This window comes from Oncorhynchus mykiss, chromosome 3, assembly GCF_057628025.1.
Source record: "Oncorhynchus mykiss isolate SJ-2025 chromosome 3, ASM5762802v1, whole genome shotgun sequence".
NCBI lineage: Eukaryota > Metazoa > Chordata > Actinopteri > Salmoniformes > Salmonidae > Oncorhynchus > Oncorhynchus mykiss.
Genome location: NC_143024.1, coordinates 14,049,646 through 14,071,981, shown reverse-complemented (window position 1 = coordinate 14,071,981; position 22,336 = coordinate 14,049,646). Strand labels below are relative to the sequence as shown.

The window sequence follows — 22,336 nt, the reverse complement described above, 5'->3', positions numbered from 1 at the left end:
CAGCCCAGCCTCCACCTGTGGGTTGTGTGTGTCTTTCTTCAGGGGATTTGGTACAGCATGCCGGGCTCACTGCCTGCACTTATGTCATCCTCTTCACGTGACGCTTGGCTCTGGCAGTGAGCTGGCCTGAAGGAGCAGAGCCCTAATGCCAAGACTATGCATTGTCATTTTTTCTAACGAATGGTTAAATGTACATGTGTTGTTTCATTTCTGAAACTCATCTACCGTGGTGATGTCACCAGGCAGGCCAAAACTCCATCCCATCAAAACAGGCGGAGATTTCAGGCTGTTTTTTCAATCAGTTCTTACACTAAAAGGGTATTTTCATTATTTTCACAATTTCATAGTATTATTCCAACCTCATAGTGTGGAAATATATATACAACACAGGAAAATCAAATGTTTTACTGCACTGGGCCTTTAAAGGTCAAAGGAATGTCGAGGCAAGCTAAAGATGTGTTCAACTGGACACAAGTTAAAGCATACATAACATGCATGAGGGAGACCATCTACAAGTGCCTCGTAGGCCACGGAAAGCAAATATGACTCGACAACACAGAATCTGTCTGACACGGTAGACATTAACACTATGTCTATACCCCTTGTACAAGAGACATTCAGTACGGCAGCTTCTCAGCCAAGTGGATTGTGAGGGAGCAAGCCAGGTAGACATGAAGACACAGACACCAGTGTTGAGGGATGACAGTGTATATTTAAGAGTTGGGGAGGTATTCCTTCATAGTGAATGTAATGCCAGAGGTGAAGAAGTGAACTGTAGAGCTCCTGTTGCTGCTGCACCTCTACCTGTAGAGCTGTTGTCTGGCCACGCCCCTCTCAACACACCCCTCGGCCTCAGCAGAGGCAGACACCTGGCTCAGGTCCACATCAGGGAGGAGTGGGAGGGGCTTGGGCGGTTGGAGGTAGGACTGACTATGTCCCCTCGAGGGGGAGGAGGAACAGGAGGGGGAGGAAGAGGAGGGTACAGAGGTGCTGTGCTGTTGGCCCAGAGGGTGGGCAGTGCCTGGCAGTCTCCCCCAGCCAAGCGCTATGACCAGGGAAGTAGATCTGGGACTGGGAGAGACATCCTGGGGGTTAGAGCCAGTGTTTCTAGGGGGGGTGGACACAGGGGCTATAGGGCTGGCCATGGCCACACTCTCTCTCTCTCTCTGAGGCGGCTGAGGCGTCAGGGATGAGGTTGACCATACAGTGAACAGGAGAACACAAGCTAGAGGAGTCCTCTACTGCCTGCACGGGCGCCATGCTAAAACAACAGAGTAACAGAGCAAAGGGGAGGACAAAGGGGGTGGGGTACATCCAAGGGGAATACATGACACGTTTACAATAACAGATATGCTTTTTTATGTAGTTCTAACACACCCATACACCGTTAACAACACTATACATCGTCCAGGAAGGGGGAGATGGATGGAGGACAAGACTGAAAGAAAGATATGGAAGAAGAGGTTCTATTTGGGGGAAAACCTGTTTTCCTGAAATACCTGTGGAAGCCCTTTCTAGTGGTCTCTGTGATATCATGACTCTCATCATCTTCCTCATCCTCCTCCTCCTCCTCCTCTTCCTCCTCCTCCTCTTCCTCCTCTCTGAAAAGGAGGGGTGGAGGGATGGATGGAGGGGAGGGGAGGGAGAAAATAGACAGGAAAGAGTAGAAAGAGGAAAAGGAGGAGAAATGCAACAGACAACATGAACAAAATACAGTAGACAACTGTCCAGAAAAAGAGACAAAGAAGTGACAGACAGAATGCAGTACACACAGCACACCCTGTCAAAATTGACGAGGGAGGTAAAAATGTGTCCACAAGGCAGTAGAGTTCAAAGAGGTTCATAGCTTTTAGTTAGTATGTCCTCATTTCATTCATTACATACAGTGCTTGATAACATTAAAAAACAGCATGAGAACGGACTAAATCAATGTCAGCTAACCATCTGGCACACACCAGCAGCTCTGGACCAGCCTGTAACATCTTAGGGACCAGTAACGGTCCCCGGACCAGTGATCATAGAGCACATCCCAAATGGCACCCTATTCCCTATATAGTGCATTACTTTTGACCAGAGCCATATGGACTTTGGTCAAAAGTAGTGCACAATGTAGGAGAATGGTGTCACTTGAGACGCAACCATTGACTAGGCTGTGACTGTGTGGTCATATCTGGAGGGTTTCAATTAATAAAGGATTGTCGCATACATCATATGCATACGAGAGTCTTTCTAGGGCCATTGTGCTGTCAGGTTTCCTCTGACCCGCCCGCCTGTGTTTCATTACCAATATGGAAAACACTGATCTTCAAAGGCGGCCTGAATTTCCTGTGTGTGGTGGACTGGACTGGTGGGAGTCAGTATCATATAACCCTCTGGGTTCAATTGAACTATCTGCAGAACCGAACTGGAGCGCTACCAGAAATGCTACCAGAAATGCTACCAGAAATGCTACCAGAAATGCTAGTTACTAATGGTGGACAGTATGATGCTGTGTGTGGCAGGGTGAAAGGTAGCCATCACACTGTGCCTTCAGAAAGTATTCCCACCCCTTGACTTTTTCCACATTTTGTTGAATATTTTTTATTTTTAACAATTTGATTAAAAATGACAAGCTGAAATGTCTTGAGTCAATAAGTATTCAACCCCTTTGTTATGGCAAGCTGAAATGTCTTGAGTCAATAAGTATTCAACCCCTTTGTTATGGCAAGCTGAAATGTCTTGAGTCAATAAGTATTCAACCCCTTTGTTATGGCAAGCTGAAATGTCTTGAGTCAATAAGTCAATAAGTATTCAACCCCTTTGTTATGGCAAGCTGAAATGTCTTGAGTCAATAAGTATTCAACCCCTTTGTTATGGCAAGCTGAAATGTCTTGAGTCAATAAGTATTCAACCCCTTTGTTATGGCAAGCTGAAATGTCTTGAGTCAATAAGTATTCAACCCCTTTGTTATGGCAAGCTGAAATGTCTTGAGTCAATAAGTATTCAACCCCTTTGTAATGGCAAGCTGAAATGTCTTGAGTCAATAAGTATTCAACCCCTTTGTTATGGCAAGCTGAAATGTCTTGAGTCAATAAGTATTCAACCCCTTTGTTATGGCAAGCTGAAATGTCTTGAGTCAATAAGTATTCAACCCCTTTGTTATGGCAAGCTGAAATGTCTTGAGTCAATAAGTATTCAACCCCTTTGTTATGGCAAGCTGAAATGTCTTGAGTCAATAAGTATTCAACCCCTTTGTTATGGCAAGCTGAAATGTCTTGAGTCAATAAGTATTCAACCCCTTTGTTATGGCAAGCTGAAATGTCTTGAGTCAATAAGTATTCAACCCCTTTGTTATGGCAAGCTGAAATGTCTTGAGTCAATAAGTATTCAAGCCCTTTGTTATGGCAAGCTGAAATAAGTTCAGGAGTAAAGATTTTCTGAATAAATCACATAATACGTTGCTCTGTGTGCAATAATAGTGTTCAACATGAGTTTTGAATGACTACCTCATCTCTGTAACCCACACATACAATTATCTGTAAGGTCCCTAAGTAAAGCAGTGAATTTGAAAAACCTATTTAACCACAAAGACCAGGGAGGTTTTCCAATGCCTCGCACCTATTGGTCGATAGGTCAAAATAAAAAAGCAGACATTGAATATCCCTTTGAGCATGGTGGTTATTAATTACACTTTGGGTGGTGCATCAATACACACAGTCACTACAAAGTATGAGGCCAATGGCGACTTTAAAACACTTACAGAGTTTAATGGCTGTGATAGGAGGAAAATGAGGATGGATCAACAACATTGTAGTTTCTCCACAATACTAACCTAATTGAAAGAGTGAAAAGGAAGCCTGTACAGAATCAAAATATTCCAAAACATGCATCTTTTTGCAACAAGGCACTAAAGTAATACTGCAAAAAATGTGGCAAAGCAATTCCCTTTTTGTCCTGAATACAAAGTTTTATGTTTGGGGCAAATCTAATACAACACATTGTACCACTATCCATATTTTTAAGCATAGTGGTGGCTGCATCATGTTATGGGTATGCTTATAATCATTTTTCAGGATAACAAATAAATGGAATGGAGCTAAATCCTAGAGGAAAACTTAGTTCAGTCTGCTGATCACCAGACCCTGGGAGATTAATTCACTTTTCAGAAGGACAATAACCTAAAACACAAGGCCAAATCTACATTGGAGTTGCTTAGCAAGAAGACAGTGGATACTCCTGAGTGGCCCAGCTACAGTTTAGACTTACAACTCTGTTTGAAAATCTATTGCAAGACCTGAAAATGGTTGTCTAGCAATAATTAACAACCAATTTGACAGAGCTTGAAGAATTTTGAATAGAATAATGGGCAAGTGTTACACAATCCAGGTGTGGAAAGCTCTTAGAGACTTACCCAGAAAGACTCACAACTGAAATCGCAGCCAAAGGTGCTTCTACAAAGTATTGATTCAGGGGTGTGAATACTTGTGTAAATGAGATGTTGCAGTATTTACATTTCAATAGGCATTATTATTTTGCTGTAGTTAAGTGTGAATTCCTAGTGGTTGTGTACACATTAACATTATTGAAGGAAAACTATTGCAGTGTTGGTTGAAATTCAACAAACACTCCCTCAAAGGGAAACATGACTTGTGACAGATAGGACACATACAGGGATGCATCCCAAATGGTACCTTTACTGCCAAAAGTAGTGCACTACATAGGTAATAGGGTGTCATGTGGGACACGAGCACAGTAATAACTAATAATAACTCCTAATAACCAATAATAACTCCTAATAATGAATAATAACTCCTAATAATTCCTATCACTGTTTACAGAAGGTTCCTATTTCCTTCAGCAGCTCCACGAGCTCACAAAACGTTGACAGTCTGAAGATGAATCTAAACGTCACTTTGAAACAGCAGCCCGTGCTCTCTGTCTCTCTTTTATTACTATATAATGACGTTCTTCATTCATATTGACTCTGGTTGGAACACACACATCTGTCCCAGGCTATAACGTAATACAACACTGGCAGTCGAACCCTTTCCTGTTCTGAACTGTATCGTGGATCCAGAATCATCTGTGTGTTTTCCAATTCCTCACAGCTGACTTCTCTGGGTAGTGAAGTAAAAATAAACAGAACCACTTCAGCTGACCATTTAAGATCATATTGGCAAGTTTCAGTTAATAACAGAAGCAAGGATATGCTTCTCCCTTTAACCCATTCACACTTTCTACCTCTCCCCTTCCCCTTCTCCTGTTTGCCCCACCCATCACCCACTCTCCTCCGCTCCAACTCACCTTTCGCTGACGTCGTCGATGCCCTGGCCTCCGAAGGGCAGGAAGCTACCGTTGTGTCCTCCGTGAGAGTGAGGGCTGCTGGGGGAAGCGGGGGCTGAGGTGAGTCCTCTCCCGTTCTGGAGGGAGTGTCTCCGGCTGCGTCTCCTCTCCAGGCCTCGCCGGTCGTTGGTACCCCCCACGCTGGCACGCCGCCGGTTCTTCCGACCCACGGTAGGTGGCTGGCTCTCGTCGTCCCCGTCCTCATGGCGCAGAGCAGTCTGGAGGCACAGCAGGGAACAGTTAGACTAGCAGGGGACATGAGGTCCCAAGCAGACATGGGTCAACACTTAGGACTTTTCCATTGGTCCCATTGAGGACAAACTAAATCAAGCTGGTCAAGGATTTATTTGTATATTTGACCAAGTTTTGTACCTATAGTGCTTTGCTAGTGTTTCTACAACAAACTAGTTAAGTGACTAAGCCAGGAAGTGAATTCCACTAAGCCGAGGAGGTGGAGGTACCTCGTAGATGTTAAACTGCTCCATGAGGTCCAGGTCTGTTCCCTTCCTGCTACGGTGTCTCTGAGACATGGCCTCCATGCCCTGCTCCTCCAAACAGTCCACCACGTCATAGAATGAGTCCTGGTCAGGCAGGCCCGCTAGAGTCTGAAACACACACACAAATGTCATCATTTGAGAGAGATGTAGAAATAGATGTAAAGTCGAGAGAGAGAGATGTAGAAAGAGTGAAAGAAATAGAAGACAAAGAGATGCGAGTGAAATGTAGAGAGAGAAAAATATGTAGAGAGAGAGAGAGAGGAATGAAGGGAGACCGACCTTGTTGATGAGGGTCATGGCATACACCAGCAGCTCTGTGTCCACCCCATCCTTCTCCTCCAGAATCTCCATGGCATTGAACCACAGCTTACAGCCTGCACCACAAAGCATGCACCACACAGTCGGTCCAAAGGTACCACAATCCACCTATGCTCTGCATTCAAATAAACCAGTGCCATATGGATATCAGGAGTAGATTATGTGATATTAGACTAATAGAAGCTGAAACAGTAATGATATCAGGAGTAGATCATGTGATATTAGACTAATAGAAGCTGAAACTGTAATGATATCAGGAGTAGATCATGTGATATTAGACTAATAGAAGCTGAAACAGTAATGATATCAGGAGTAGATCATGTGATATTAGACTAATAGAAGCTGAAACAGTAATGATATCAGGAGTAGATTGTGTAATATTAGACTAATATAAGCTGAAACAGTAATGATATCAGGAGTAGATTGTGTAATATTAGACTAATAGAAGTTGAAACTGTAATGATATCAGGAGTAGATCATGTGATATTAGACTAATAGAAGCTGAAACAGTAATGATATCAGGAGTAGATCATGTGATATTAGACTAATAGAAGCTGAAACAGTAATGATATCAGGAGTAGATCATGTGATATTAGACTAATAGAAGCTGAAACAGTAATGATATCAGGAGTAGATCATGTGATATTAGACTAATAGAAGCTGAAACAGTAATGATATCAGGAGTAGATCATGTGATATTAGACGAATAGAAGCTGAAACAGTAATGATATCAGGAGTAGATTGTGTGATATTAGACTAATAGAAGCTGAAACAGTAATGATATCAGGAGTAGATCATGTGATATTAGACTAATAGAAGTTGAAACAGTAATGATATCAGGAGTAGATCATGTGATATTAGACTAATAGAAGCGGAAACAGTAATGATATCAGGAGTAGATCATGTGATATTAGACTAATATAAGCTGAACCAGTAATGATATCAGGAGTAGATCATGTGATATTAGACTAATAGAAGCTGAAACAGTAATGATATCAGGAGTATATCATGTGATATTAGACTAATAGAAGCTGAAACAGTAATGATATCAGGAGTAGATCATGTGATATTAGACTAATAGAAGCTGAAACAGTAATGATATCAGGAGTAGATCATGTGATATTAGACTAATAGAAGCTGAAACAGTAATGATATCAGGAGTAGATCATGTGATATTAGACTAATAGAAGCTGAAACAGTAATGATATCAGGAGTAGATCATGTGATATTAGACTAATAGAAGCTGAAACAGTAATGATATCAGGAGTAGATCATGTGATATTAGACTAATAGAAGCTGAAACTGTAATGATATCAGGAGTAGATCATGTGATATTAGACTAATAGAAGCTGAAACAGTAATGATATCAGGAGTAGATCATGTGATATTAGACTAATAGAAGCTGAAACTGTAATGATATCAGGAGTAGATCATGTGATATTAGACGAATATAAGCTGAAACAGTAATGATATCAGGAGTAGATTGTGTAATATTAGACTAATAGAAGTTGAAACTGTAATGATATCAGGAGTAGATCATGTGATATTAGACTAATAGAAGCTGAAACAGTAATGATATCAGGAGTAGATCATGTGATATTAGACTAATAGAAGCTGAAACAGTAATGATATCAGGAGTAGATCATGTGATATTAGACTAATAGAAGCTGAAACAGTAATGATATCAGGAGTAGATCATGTGATATTAGACTAATAGAAGCTGAAACAGTAATGATATCAGGAGTAGATCATGTGATATTAGACTAATAGAAGCTGAAACAGTAATGATATCAGGAGTATATCATGTGATATTAGACTAATAGAAGCTGAAACAGTAATGATATCCGGAGTAGATCATGTGATATTAGACTAATAGAAGCTGAAACAGTAATGATATCAGGAGTAGATCATGTGATATTAGACTAATAGAAGCTGAAACTGTAATGATATCAGGAGTAGATCATGTGATATTAGACTAATAGAAGTTGAAACTGTAATGATATCAGGAGTAGATCATGTGATATTAGACTAATAGAAGCTGAAACAGTAATGATATCAGGAGTAGATCATGTGATATTAGACTAATAGAAGCTGAAACTGTAATGATATCAGGAGTAGATCATGTGATATTAGACTAATAGAAGCTGAAACAGTAATGATATCAGGAGTAGATCATGTGATATTAGACTAATAGAAGCTGAAACAGTAATGATATCAGGAGTAGATCATGTACAATTGGACTAGTTGTAGGCAGCTCAAGTGTCCTGAACAGTTTCCAGGGTAGTAGTGAGTGTGTGTGTGTGTGTGTGTGTGTGTGTGTGTGTGTGTGTGTGTGTGTGTGTGAACATGAGGCAGCGCTGCAGTCAGACAGTGGGGTCATGGACCGTCTCAGTCTTACCCAGAGCTCCTGGTATCTGGTTCTCTCTCCTTACACAGCCACAGGAGTGATGGGCTTAGACAGAGTCGAGACACACACACCTCCCCCCACTACTGGAGAGGACACAGTGTGGAGCTTTTACAGAGGCAGGTAACTGAACCCCACCAGAGGAGAGAGTTACAGTCTTTTTCAATAAACACACACACTTACCTCCCGCGGTGTCTACAATGTGTGTGTGTAGGGTAGTGGTCTGGTCTCTCCTACCTCTCTTGGTGTCCACGGTGTTGACAGCATGGATGAGCAGGGCAGTGTTGGGTTCAGTGTACTCCACAAACACCAGTAACAGTTTCAGAGCTGTCTTCACTACCAGACGGAACTACACACACACACACACACACACACACACACACACACACACACACACACACACACACACACACACACACACACACACACACACACACACACACACACACACACACACACACACACACACAGCAGAGCAGAAAAAGGTTTTATGCACCAGGGACCATATCAATCTCATTCTGCATGTTATAACTGCTTCAGTGACCAACGAGGTGCAGCATGCATGTTAACCACTGATAGGGTTTAAATGTTACCAACGAGGTGCAGCATGCATGTTAACCACTGATAGGGTTTAAATGTGACCAACAAGGTACAGCATGCATGTTAACCACTGATAGGGTTTAAATGTTACCAACGAGGTGCAGCATGCATGTTAACCACTGATAGGGTTTAAATGTGACCAACGAGGTGCAGCATGCATGTTAACCACTGATAGGGTTTAAATGTTACCAATGAGGTGCAGCATGCATGTTAACCACTGATAGGGTTTAAATGTGACCAACAAGGTGCAGCATGCATGTTAACCACTGATAGGGTTTAAATGTGACCAACAAGGTACAGCATGCATGTTAACCACTGATAGGGTTTAAATGTCACCAACGAGGTGCAGCATGCATGTTAACCACTGATAGGGTTTAAATGTGACCAACGAGGTACAGCATGCATGTTAACCACGGATAGGGTTTAAATGTGACCAACAAGGTACAGCATGTTAACCACTGATAGGGTTTAAATGTGACCAACGAGGTACAGCATGCATGTTAACCCCTGATAGGGTTTAAATGTGACCAACGAGGTACAGCATGCATGTTAACCACTGATAGGGTTTAAATGTGTCATTACATAGTGCCCGATAAGAGGTTTTCCTGCTCTGACAGCCTTGAGTGGTTGAGATAATGGCCTGATAGAGGATGTATAGGAAATAAGGGAACAGGGGTTGTACTTGTAGGGGTGAATAATGCCAAGGCATGGTACAGTCAGAATGTAAAGCCAGAAAAGAGAAGGAAAGACAGAGAAACAGAGAAAAAAAAGGAAGGGATGTGAAGATCTGTGTGTAATAAAGTGAATGCCTGATCGGGACATGATCAAAACCATGCTGTGTGTTACACTTGGCCAGGAAGAAGGAGCAGAGGAGAGAATAATTGGTTAGAGCAGGAAATGCAGAGACACTCTCTCCCAGAGGAGAAAGAGGGACAGAGAGAGAAAGACAGAGATTCAAAGGACAGAGAGAGAGTGGACGAGATAGAAAGAGAGGACAGAGAAAGTGAGAGAAGGAGAGAGAAGGAGAGAGGAGACAGAGAGACAAAGAAAGAGAGAAAGAGAGAGAGACAGAGAGAGAGGAGACAGAGAGAGACAGAGAAAGAGAGAAAGAGAGAGAGAGAGAGAGGAGACAGAGACAGAGAAAGAGAGAAAGAGAGAGAGAGAGAGAGAGAGAAGGAGGGAGGGGACAGAGAGAGACAGAGAAAGAAAGAGAGAGAGGGGACAGAGAGAGATAGAAAGGACAGAGAGGGAGAAAGACAGAGATAGAAAGGACAGAGAGGGAGAAAGACAGAGATAGAAAGGACAGAGAGGGAGAAAGACAGAGATAGAAAGGACAGAGAGAGAGTGGACGAGAGAGAAATAGAGGACAGAGAAAGTTAGAGAGAGAGAGAAGGAGAGAGAGAGAGAGAGAGAGAGACAGAGAGAGAGAGAGAGAGAGAGAGAGAGGGGACAGAGAGAGAGATAGAAGGAGGGAGGGGACAGAGAGAGAGAGAGAGAGAGAGGGGACAGAGAGAGACAGAGAAAGAAAGAGAGAGAGGGGACAGAGAGAGAGAGAGAAAGAAAGAGAGAGAGGGGACATAGAGAGACAGAGAAAGAAAGAGAGAGAGGGGACAGAGAGAGACAGAGAAAGAAAGAGAGAGAGAGAAGGAGGGAGGGGACAGAGAGAGACAGAGAAAGAGAGAGAGAGAGAGAGAGGGGACAGAGAGAGACAGAGAAAGAAAGAGAGAGAGGGGATAGAGAGAGACAGAGAAAGAGAGAGAGAGAGCGGACAGAGAGAGACAGAGAGAGAGGGGACAGAGAGAGACAGAGAGAGAGAGAGAGAGAGAGATAGGGGACAGAGAGAGACAGAGAAAGAAAGAGAGAGAGAGAGAAGGAGGGAGGGGACAGAGGGAGACAGAGAAAGAGAGAGAGAGAGGGGACAGAGAGAGAGGGATTGGGGGAGGAAATAGATTGACCTGGCCATCAGAGGATGGATGCATGTTTTACAGTTGTTATATGGTCAAATGCAAAAGTACAATGATATTTCCTTTGGTAACTTCGTACTGTACCTTGGATCCAACGAGTGTGTAAAGCCATTGGACGGTTTCGTTGTGACTTATGAGGCCGTTCATTCCATCCACATACAGCATGATCTGTCCCAGAGCTGGAGAGAGACAGAGAGAGGAAGAGTTGAATTGAATTGAGAGAGAGTGGGCGAGAGAGAGAGAGAGAGAGAGAGAGAGAGAGAGAGAGAGAGAGAGAGAGAGAGTGGGCGAGAGAGAGAGAGAGAGAGGAAGAGTTTAATTGAATTGAGAGAGAGAGAGAGAGAGAGAGAGAGAGAGAGAGAGAGAGAGAGAGAGAGAGAGAGAGAGAGAGAGAGAGAGGGATTGAAGAGAAAGAGAGAGACGCTTGTTTCTGCAGCTCTGTGTTTGGTTACAAGAATGGGCCCGTTGCACATGAACCTGATGAGTTGTCATAAAAATACCAGGGAACAAATGAAAGATGGGGCTAGTTCTGTCTGTGCCATGGCAGGCAGTGCTGTGGCTCTCCCTCCCCTCTCCTCTATCTAGGTTAGACACACATCTGCCATTCCAGTTATGTTATTCTCTTCTGTTTGCCATAAGACTGACTGCACAGACCCATATCCATCTGTCCTGCACATCACCCCCAAGAGTGGGAAAAACCTCCTCACTGATGTTCCCTGTACTCTTTAGAATTCTATAAGCCTCTAAAGAGAGTGACTCATGTGAGGAACAGTATGCTGGACCAGTTAGGAAGAGATAACTAACTCTTTAAGAGAGAGACAGCAAGCACATCACCATAGAAACACAACACTGGACCAGTTAGGAAGAGATAACTAACTCTTTAGGAGAGAGACAGCAAGGACATCACCATAGAAACACAACACTGGACCAGTTAGGAAGAGATAACTAACTCTTTAAGAGAGAGACAGCAAGGACATCACCATAGAAACACAACACTGGACCAGTTAGGAAGAGATAACTAACTCTTTAGGAGAGAGACAGCAAGCACATCACCATAGAAACACAACACTGGACCAGTTAGGAAGAGATAACTAACTCTTTAGGAGAGAGACAGCAAGCACATCACCATAGAAACACAACACTGGACCAGTTAGGAAGAGATAACTAACTCTTTAGGAGAGAGACAGCAAGCACATCACCATAGAAACACAACACTGGACCAGTTAGGAAGAGATTACTAACTCTTTAGGAGAGAGACAGCAAGCACATCACCATAGAAACACAACACTGGACCAGTTAGGAAGAGATAACTAACTCTTTAGGAGAGCGACAGCAAGGACATCACCATAGAAACACAACACTGGACCAGTTAGGAAGAGATAACTAACTCTTTAGGAGAGCGACAGCAAGGACATCACCATAGAAACACAACACTGGACCAGTTAGGAAGAGATAACTAACTCTTTAGGAGAGCGACAGCAAGGACATCACCATAGAAACACAACACTGGACCAGTTAGGAAGAGATAACTAACTCTTTAGGAGAGAGACAGCAAGGACATCACCATAGAAACACAACACTGGACCAGACGTGAAGAAAAATCTCCACTTCCCATAATACCAAATCCAAACCAAGTCATATGAATGAAATGAGAGAGGGATGAAAAGTGAGGGAGGGAGAGACGGAACTACAGAACATCAATAGTGGCAGACAAGGGATCTTTCCTTTCCTTGACATGTAGATAATGCTAACCAGATTGTCACTAATGTTGGAATGCCTCTGACCTAGCTCCAGCTGCACTGTAGACATACACTATGAGGAGACAGACACATTCCCCCATTCATGCAACGTTACCAACACTGTATGAGCAGAAAGTTCAACAACATCTGATATGAACACAAGGTGAAGATATCCATTCATTTCAGATTGCTATGAAGTCAGAATAATGACATTCCAAATAATGACAGACATGATCTACAGTTGAACCAAAGCCAGATGACAACAGAGAGATATACTGAACAAGTGTGTTCTTTCTTTGACTAGGTTGTTCTCATCTGCCGTGTCTAACTGTCTGTGTGATGGAGGGTTCTGTATCTATAGGTGGTTGCTAAGTGTTACTATAATTAACAGAGCCCAGTTGACTTAAACAACGACTTGTTGATCGACACAAAATAATACCACTGAATATTAGGAGAATAGAACACATTCTAGCCATGCCTGGATAAGATACATTCTAGCCATGCTTGGATAAGATACATTCCAGTCATGCTTGGATAAGACACATTCCAGCCATGCTTGGATAAGACACATTCCAGCCATGCATGGATAAGACACATTCCAGCCATGCATGGATAAGACACATTCCAGCCAGGCTTAGATAAGACACATTCCAGCCATGCTTGGATAAGATACATTCCAGTCATGCTTGGATAAGACACATTCCAGCCATGCTTGGATAAGACACATTCCAGCCATGCTTGGATAAGACACATTCCAGCCATGCTTGGATAAGACACATTCCAGCCATGCTTGGATAAGACACATTCTACCCAGGCTTAGATAAGACACATTCCAGCCATGCTTAGATAAGATACATTTTAGCCATGCTTGGATAAGAAACATTCCAGCCAGGCTTAGATAAGACACATTCCAGCCATGCTTGGATAAGACAACCTGTGGGACAGATTGACAGGCTTCCACCACATACTGACCGTGTTGTACCAGATTGTAGTACACCATCATCATCACCTTCATCAAATATCACCTTATAATAATGATGTCCTGTTGTTATTGTTGAGAGTTGACTCTTACACACACACACACACACACACACACACACACACACACACACACACACACACACGCACACACGCACACACACACACAGCTGGTGTGAGAGAGTGGTCAGGGACAGAGACATTACTCTACCCCCACTTTGCAGTAAATCAACCAAGCAGGTCCAGAGTTTTCAGACAGACATGGGCCTCAAACAAAACACAACATTCAGTGAAGAAGAAGTGTCTGTCCAGTCCAGTCATCCCTCAATTTGTCAGACAGTCACAACTGAAAGGGAAATATTTGAGCAGCCTTGCTCACCGGACCCTGACACGACTTCCATTTGTAACAGGATACATAAATAAGGGTCATAACAGGAGCTGAGGGACCTCTATGGGAGGGCACTAAAAATGCACCCTGGGCTTCCGTACGTTGAAGAGGGAAACAGAAAAGGCGGGAGAGGATGAGAAAAGAGGGTAACAAATAACCGTGGATAGGATCGGATGGAGCAAAGCACAAAAAAGCTTCCTTTTTTAGGGGGTTGGTTTGTTATAGGCTAAGAGTGAAATGCTCTGTGAGTTCATATTTGAGTTAAGTTCAAGCTGCAGTGTGTAACTTTTTGGGGCGACCCTAACAAATTCACATAGAAATGAGTCTAAGAAGCAGTAGATCTATGTGCGCTATGTCGATGCTTCCCCTTCTTAAGTTTCAGCACCACTTTACATCACTACAGACCACCGGGACCAGCACCACTTTACACCACTAAAGACCACCGGGACCAGCATCACTTTACACCATTACAGACCACCGGGACCAGCACCACTTTACATCACTACAGACCACCGGGACCAGCACCACTTTACATCACTCCACACCACTGGGGCCAGCACCACTTTACACCACTACAGACCACCGGGACCAGCATCACTTTACACCACTACAGACCACCGTGACCAGCACCACTTTACACCACTACAGAACATCGGGACCAGCACCACTTTACACCACTACAGACCACCGGGACCAGCACCACTTTACACCACTAAAGACCACCGGGACCAGCATCACTTTACACCACTATAGAACACCAGGACCAGCACCACTTTACACCACTGGGACCAGCACCACTTTCCACCACTAAAGACCACCGGGACCAGCACCACTTTACACCACTACTGAACACCGGGACCAGCACCACTTTACACCACTACAGCCCGCCGGGACCAGCACCACTTTACACCACTCCACACCACCGGGACCAGCACCACTTTACACCACTCTACTGGGCAGAGCACCAGTTGCTCTCTCTGTAACTGTATGTTGAGATAGAAGATAAACAGGGGGTGAAAACACCCAGTATAAACATACATCATGCATCTAAGGCAGGACAACTAGTTGTGTCTGTCTGTCAGTCTGTGTGAGTCTGGTTGCTGACAGAGGAGAACAGTCTGGAAAGCCATGAAAGAGAAAGTTCAAATGAGGAAGAATACTTGTCATGCATGTGTGTTTCGGGACATTTATTTCTGATCAATGTAAAATCATTTTGGAATACTCAGATTTTCATATTCATCCGCAAGTAGTTTTCCATACTCCATGTCACTCGAGCAGAGTATCAGAAAGGGAAAAAATAAAGACTATTTGAACCCAGGTCTGTCTCAGAGCACAGTGCTGTGTGCCAGTTTGTCATTGTGAGGAGTCAAAACGGAAACTGTTTCAGTGGAACTACAAGGAGAGGTCTGCAGACCAGACCCAGGTGGCTACTGTTGTATGTTTCCCAGTCTGTCTATCCCATCCCATGCGTGGGGGTAGGACACATGATGAATGTGCTGCCTGCTCCGTTTGGGTCCAAGATTCCCAGGTGCAGCTGTACTGTTTGTCTCTTTGGCTATGTCCCAAATGGCACCCTATCCCCTGCATAGTGCACTACTCTTGACTAGAGCCCTTTGGGCCCTAGTAGTGCGGTATGTAGGGAATAGGGTTCCATTTCACACGCAGTCTGTCTGTCTGTCAGTCTGTCTGTCTGTCAGTCAGTCTGTCCATCCACTGTTGCCGCTGCTAACCAATCAGGCCTATTTACTCACAACATGTCAGGATAGAACATTCTACACACTCCACCTCTCTCTCCACTGGAATGATAGAAGTGTGTGTGTGTGTGTGTGTGTGTGTGTGTGTGTGTGTGTGTGTGTGTGTGTGTGTGTGTGTGTGTGTGTGTGTGTGTGTAGAAGAGGGTTGTATTTTCACAAGTGTGTCAAAGCCAGAGGAGTGAGCAAATGTACAGACAGACAGACAGACAGACAGACAGACAGACAGACAGACAGACAGACAGACAGACAGACAGAGTGCCTGCCATATCAAAGCAGACCACATCAGAGTGTGCTTACTAAAAGGTGATTAACCCTCCCGGGTTAGAGGAGACTGAAGCGAGGCCCTGCCCGCCCTCTCCTGCGACTCACCCTCTCTGCTATGACAGTGGTGCTGACAGAGGAGTGACTAGAGTAATGAGTTAATATACAGCTGTTCAACCAGCGTGACTCTGTAACGAATTCCTACAGTATGTGTTGTCACAAGGGATCTGTGCGGCTTGTGAGAAGTGGATTATAAAGTGAGAATGAACGAGCCGCCCAACGATGCGAAACATGTCAAACTTTGATTTCTCTCTCTCCATACCAAGAATTTGGTGTCGGGTTACATATGTTGCATGGTTGTGTTCTCAACGAGGAAACTGGTTCCATCCGTCTTCCAGTTCTAACCACCGACCCCTCCAATGAACGTAATGGGTCCCACAGCAAAGCAAACACAAGAGCTCTAAAGCCTACGAAGATAACCACACATTGACTTCAAATCATTGATAATGGTCATGACCTTAGCTTGGTACCTCTTAGGCCACATGGGTATTTTAAGTTGGTAGCTGACCTTTGACCCACAATGTTATTCTAAATGTCTTATCTGTGCAGCACACCTGTGCAGACCAGAACACAGTACCCATCGACTGAACTACCAGTACATTCACAGGAATGTCCATTAACGACAGCTAGGTTAGAAGTGACTGGTCTCTAATGAGGCTCTTTACGCCTGTGGATACAGAACATTACTGTTGTCTTTAATGACAGTACCACACCTTATTGATGTTTCAGAGTAGCAACAATCAGTAGAAAAGCTGAAAGATTCATGGAGAAAACATCATGTAAAGGACTATCCTAGGTGTAGTAGCTACATTAAGAGACTGCTGGGAAATGGTTTTAGGAAACATCCAATCAGCAATCACCTGAGAAGTCCCAGCAACTGAACAGTATTTCCACATCATTGTCAATCAATTACCCATGAAACAGGCCTGGAAAAAACTATTTGGATACCACAAAAAAAAGTTGCTTGCATATTGCAGCTGTGGTGGCTATTGTTGTTGTGATCATAATCATTTCATAATGGCCCACTTCCCATTCCAGGTCAACTCCCACGCAACTTAAAAAGCAAATGTGGAACATTGCAGATAGAAATGTCAAGAATAGAGCGGACCTGATAACTTATTCTACATGTTAGAAAGACATGTTCTATATAATGTATTTCTATCTGAACGTTCCATAACGTTATGTCCTGCTGAGCGTTCAACAACACTGGCCCTGCGTATTGTACTGTAACGTGTACTGTGTGATCGTTACCGGCATGAGGAGCAGAGTGGAGCTATAGAGGTGAACCTCCTGATCCAGACATGAGGAGCAGAGTGGAGCTATAGAGGTGAACCTCCTGATCCAGACATGAGGAGCAGAGTGTAGCTATAGAGGTGAACCTCCTGATCCAGACATGAGGAGCAGAGTGGAGCTATAGAGGTGAACCTCCTGATCCAGACATGAGGAGCAGAGTGGAGCTATAGAGGTGAACCTCTTGATCCAGACATGAGGAGCAGAGTGGAGCTATAGAGGTGAACCTCCTGATCCAGACATGAGGAGCAGAGTGGAGCTACAGAGGTGAACCTCCTGATCCAGACATGAGGAGCAGAGTGGAGCTATAGAGGTGAACCTTCTGATCCAGACATGAGGAGCAGAGTGGAGCTATAGAGGTGAACCTCCTGATCCAGACATGAGGAGCAGAGTGTAGCTATAGAGGTGAACCTCCTGATCCAGACATGAGGAGCAGAGTGGAGCTATAGAGGTGAACCTCCTGATCCAGACATGAGAAGCAGAGTGGAGCTATAGAGGTGAACCTCCTGATCCAGACATGAGGAGCAGAGTGGAGCTATAGAGGTGAACCTCCTGATCCAGACATGAGGAGCAGAGTGGAGCTATAGAGGTGAACCTCCTGATCCAGACATGAGGAGCAGAGTGGAGCTGTAGAGGTGAACCTCCTGATCCAGACATGAGGAGCAGAGTGGAGCTATAGAGGTGAACCTCTGATCCAGAGTCTGGTCTTTGTTCTGTAATACTGAAGCAGACACCCATCAATAACTCCAGGAGAGAGTAATTAGAAGAGCATGTGAGGCCTGAGCCTGTACAGACCAAGGCTCCTTCCCTTCCTTCTGCCTGCCTGCCTCAGACACTGATGTCATGCCAAAAATGTGGGCCTTCATCGCTAGTAATCAAGAGCAGGTCTATAGTTCTGCAGCGCCTCACACAAAGGACAACAATAACATTGCTCAGTTCAGTTCGGTCCCCCGGCCTGCCCTCCCTGCATGTGGATTATCAAGTAATGAGAGGCTGGCAGACAACAGCATGCCTACAAAGAGCTGTGACTAGAATTTAAATGGATGGAAGGCGTTGGGAAAAGAGAGAGAGAGTGAAAAAAAATGTTTACATTATGTGTACCCGGGATGGAACAGATTTCTGTTTGGAAGTGTTCAATGAGCAAGCCCTGGCATCTGGTCTTCAGTCTCTCACTATAGACCTTTCAATCAACTTAGTCTCTCTCAGAGGCTGTGACTGCTGGTGCTTGAGGTGCATTGACCTGTAGGAGAAGCACAGAGCCAGAGTGGGGGAAGGAGACTACTAAGGCGAGCCAAGTCGAGCTATACTGCACTAGCCTGGTTACACTTTAACCCTGGTTGCTGGAACTGTGCTAGAAAGGAAATAAAATAGTGAATAAGCCATCCAGTACGGTTTGGGTCGGCACAATAGTGAATAAGCCATCCAGTACGGTTTGGGTCGGCACAATAGTGAATAAGCCATCCAGTACGGTTTGGGTCGGCACAATAGTATGATAAGGGTATAAGAAAGGTGACAGAGACAGAGAGAGAGAGACACTTGGGTTGGTCCCTGTGACGAGAGAGAGAGAGAGACACTTGGGTTGGTCCCTGTGACGAGAGAGAGAGAGACAAGGAGAGAGAGAGTTGGGTTGGTCCCTGTGATGAGAGAGAGAGAGACAAGGAGAGCGAGAAAGAGAGAAAGTTGGGTTGGTCCCTGAGAACCACAGCTCTGGCCTTGAGAGAGAGAGAGAGAGAGAGAGAGATCCAGAGGCAGGGGGAGTCTAGCCACTGAGGTCTGGAGGAAGCCTAGTTTTCAGGCTTCTCCCACTCCTTTAACCGCAGCAATTACACTCCAAAGCCCCAGGAATGTCCAGGAAGTGCCTCTCTACCACCAGAGAAGAGGTAAGATCCATTCCAGGGTTAAGGTGACGACAATAAACGTGAGGGGCCTGACTTGAAAAGTCCACTCTTACGGCGCAGAGCCCCCCCCCCCCCCCAACCAATCCTCCCACAAAATCCTTCTTCTTCCCCCTCCCACCCTCCAGTCAACCCCTCTTTGGCTGCTTGGATTCATTTACATTTCACATTTCACCAAAAACTGGGTCAGCCAAACTTTCAAACTGTCTGTCAGCAAGCAACATTTATTTTAGAAGGGCTTTTTGGGTTTCTGGCCAAATAGTTATCCATTACAATACAACTTGTAACAGTCTCTTATCTGATTCTGCTCTTCATTAGCCCTGCATTGCACACTGCACTCACGGCTCTGCAATGTCCCGGCCCATACCGGAGAACGCAGGCTTTGCCAGAAGTGCTTAAGCCAGGGTTTTTATTACAGTTACAGAGCTGAGGGTTTCTTATACTAGGCTATCTGGGAGTGAAGGCTGGCTGAGAGAAATACCAAGACTGCCTTCCACTTGGGCTCTTTTTTACTCTAGATGATGTGTGAGGTTTTTCCCTACTGGGCCCAGTGAGTTAGTCGACATTTGAGAGAGGACAGATTTCCTTTTGCTGCATGTCTGCTATCCTTCTTTCTCTCCCTCGTCTCCTTCTCCGATTGGGTTTGAATTTAGAATCTCTCCCTTGTAATGAGACAGCTTTATTACTTGGAGCAATTAAATCCCCCTTTAAATGTTCTGCTCCAGTGCCATAAATTCACTGGGACCTCTTCATTAGATTTAGTCAATCAGCAGCCCTCCTACTGATCACTGAAGCCATTATAGCCATGTTGCCTCAGCCAGTTCAGAGCTAGCACAGAGCTAACGGAAAGCTTGCACAGAGCTACGAAAAGCAGAGCACAGATCCAACACAAAACTAGCACAGAGCTAACACAAAACTAGCACAGACCTAACACATAGTTAGCACAGAGCTAACACAAAGCTAGCACAGAGGTTACACAAAGCTAGCACAAATCTAGCTAGCTGCCAACCCCTACAGTATAAATCAACAGGGAGCTAGGGGGAGTGCATGCTCCCCATTCTCAGACGCCCTGCCAGTATTTTATGGTAATTTATGGTTCGGTCTATACAGGCACAAATTCAATCAGTCTGTATATCCCCAAAAGACACACAAACAAGCAAACAAACAAAATGAACTAACAGCAGGAAGTGAAGGATGGAAACCGTGGAAACTGTTCCAGAGCTCTGTTGAGCCAGGTCTGGCCGTCTCAGGGTCTTACTGAGAGGTGCTGTACAACAGGCAGAGGGTGCTGTCTGAACAGACAGCCAGGCTCTAGCACACACCTCAACGTTACTGCGGTTCAACACACAGGCAAAGGGAATCATTGTAGTATTACTGCAGTAATGGGACTATGATAAGCATTCTCTCTCTATTGAAGTACGTCCTGCATTGGAAAGTTGTCTGGTAATGGAAAGTAAATTAGTAAGGCTAAGACATTTGAGCTGCTGGAGTGGGCCTAACTGATGTACAGTACTTGGCCCATTCCAAATTTGAACTCATTGGAGAATAGAAATGGCATGAAATGCACTATCCTTGTAAAATGAACTGAAAGATGAGCTGTGGTAAATTCTTACAGCTCTTCTGAGAAAAGTGGTGTGATTGGCTCTGGATCGACCGCCATATGCTGATATCCTACCCAGGAAACAGTTGACTGCTAGGCAGCATGGAGAGTACAGCAACCCACTGCTAATATGTCGTGCAGTTGCCCGACTCCCTGTTTACCTGGTCAAGTTGTTTTCCTCTTCATTTAGCACATGAATCACAAAAACACAAAAGTGAGAGACTATCTGACATGAGGGCCGGTAAAATCAACTTGATATCAAAATAAAGTGTGAAACATCTTTCTCCAAGTATGATTAGTTCAGATACTATGATCAGCGGCCGAAATGTGTCGAAGTACTGTATGGAAGACATTCAATAAACTAGTCTGCAGCAGCCCCTTGTCTTGCTGAAATACACTAGAGGTTGAAAACATTGTTCTGGCCTTGTGCTGCGAGCGATTGTAGCAAATCAAATCAAATGTTATTTTTATTTGCCACATGTACCGAACACAACAAGTGTAGACTTTACGGTGAAATGCTTACTTAACGAGCCCGTACCCAACAATGCAGTTAACAAGTAAGAAAAGTAACAAATAGATTCAAAGAAATTAGTAACAATAAAATAACATATTAGCAGTCAGAATATATAGGTCAACAGCCAGGCGAGGTTGAATTGGGTTCAGATGCTGGCTGTCTGCTGGTGTGTGGGGTTGAGGGGAAGGGAGTGTGGGGGTCTGACAAAGGGGGAGGTGGGGGAGACTATAGTCAGAGAGGAAGAGAGGTCCAACTCGGTGGAAAATATGTCCCCCTCTAGCAGGTGGTGTTTTTTTATGGTTTCTTTCACCCAAAACGTTGTTTTGTATGGAGGTCAATGAGAGACTCGAATTTGGTCAACAAAAAAATGTATGGCTTATTTGCTACGTGAGGTTTATTTGATCAAATATAAGTTTTGTAATGCTTAAGTTGTTATGAGTGTACTGGTATAGGTACTGTAGGACAGATGACATTCCAGCAACTTTGAGAAAAAACACTTTATATCAGAGTTATCTAGAGATGGCAATGCATATTCATGGCATGACGCTAGTAGCATAGCATCCATCTCCATTGAATCCAGGTGGTTGACGTCAAGAACCCTCATTGAATATTCCAAAAAGGATTACAATAATGAGATTCATCCACCAATCCAAAGAAAGGATAGGTGGGAGCTAGACAGCCTGCCGTGCCGCTTTAATCTTTGCTGTAGTTCATATACAGCCCCCGAAATGTCTCAGGACCAAACTAACCTT

The 22,336-nt window shown here is 44.1% G+C and overlaps 1 protein-coding gene across 7 annotated transcripts in view; it reads right to left on the bottom strand.

The window, feature by feature from the left end:
- fhod3b (formin homology 2 domain containing 3b) overlaps positions 1–22,336 on the bottom strand; it is a 230,504-nt gene that overhangs the window by 38,909 nt on the left and 169,259 nt on the right. For 3 of the 7 annotated variants that reach the window (XM_090221328.1, XM_090221332.1, XM_090221340.1), the window contains exons 6-10: positions 11,190–11,284; positions 8,779–8,890; positions 6,099–6,193; positions 5,784–5,927; positions 5,284–5,540 (exon numbers count right to left, since the gene is read on the bottom strand). In XM_090221328.1, coding sequence (XP_090077454.1) covers positions 5,284–5,540; positions 5,784–5,927; positions 6,099–6,193; positions 8,779–8,890; positions 11,190–11,284 — 703 coding nt within the window. Of the gene's footprint in view, positions 1–1,499; positions 1,602–5,283; positions 5,541–5,783; positions 5,928–6,098; positions 6,194–8,778; positions 8,891–9,723; positions 10,061–11,189; positions 11,285–22,336 lie in introns of those variants that run through there. The other 4 variants (XM_090221319.1, XM_090221324.1, XM_090221345.1 and 1 more) reach the window with 3 other exon arrangements.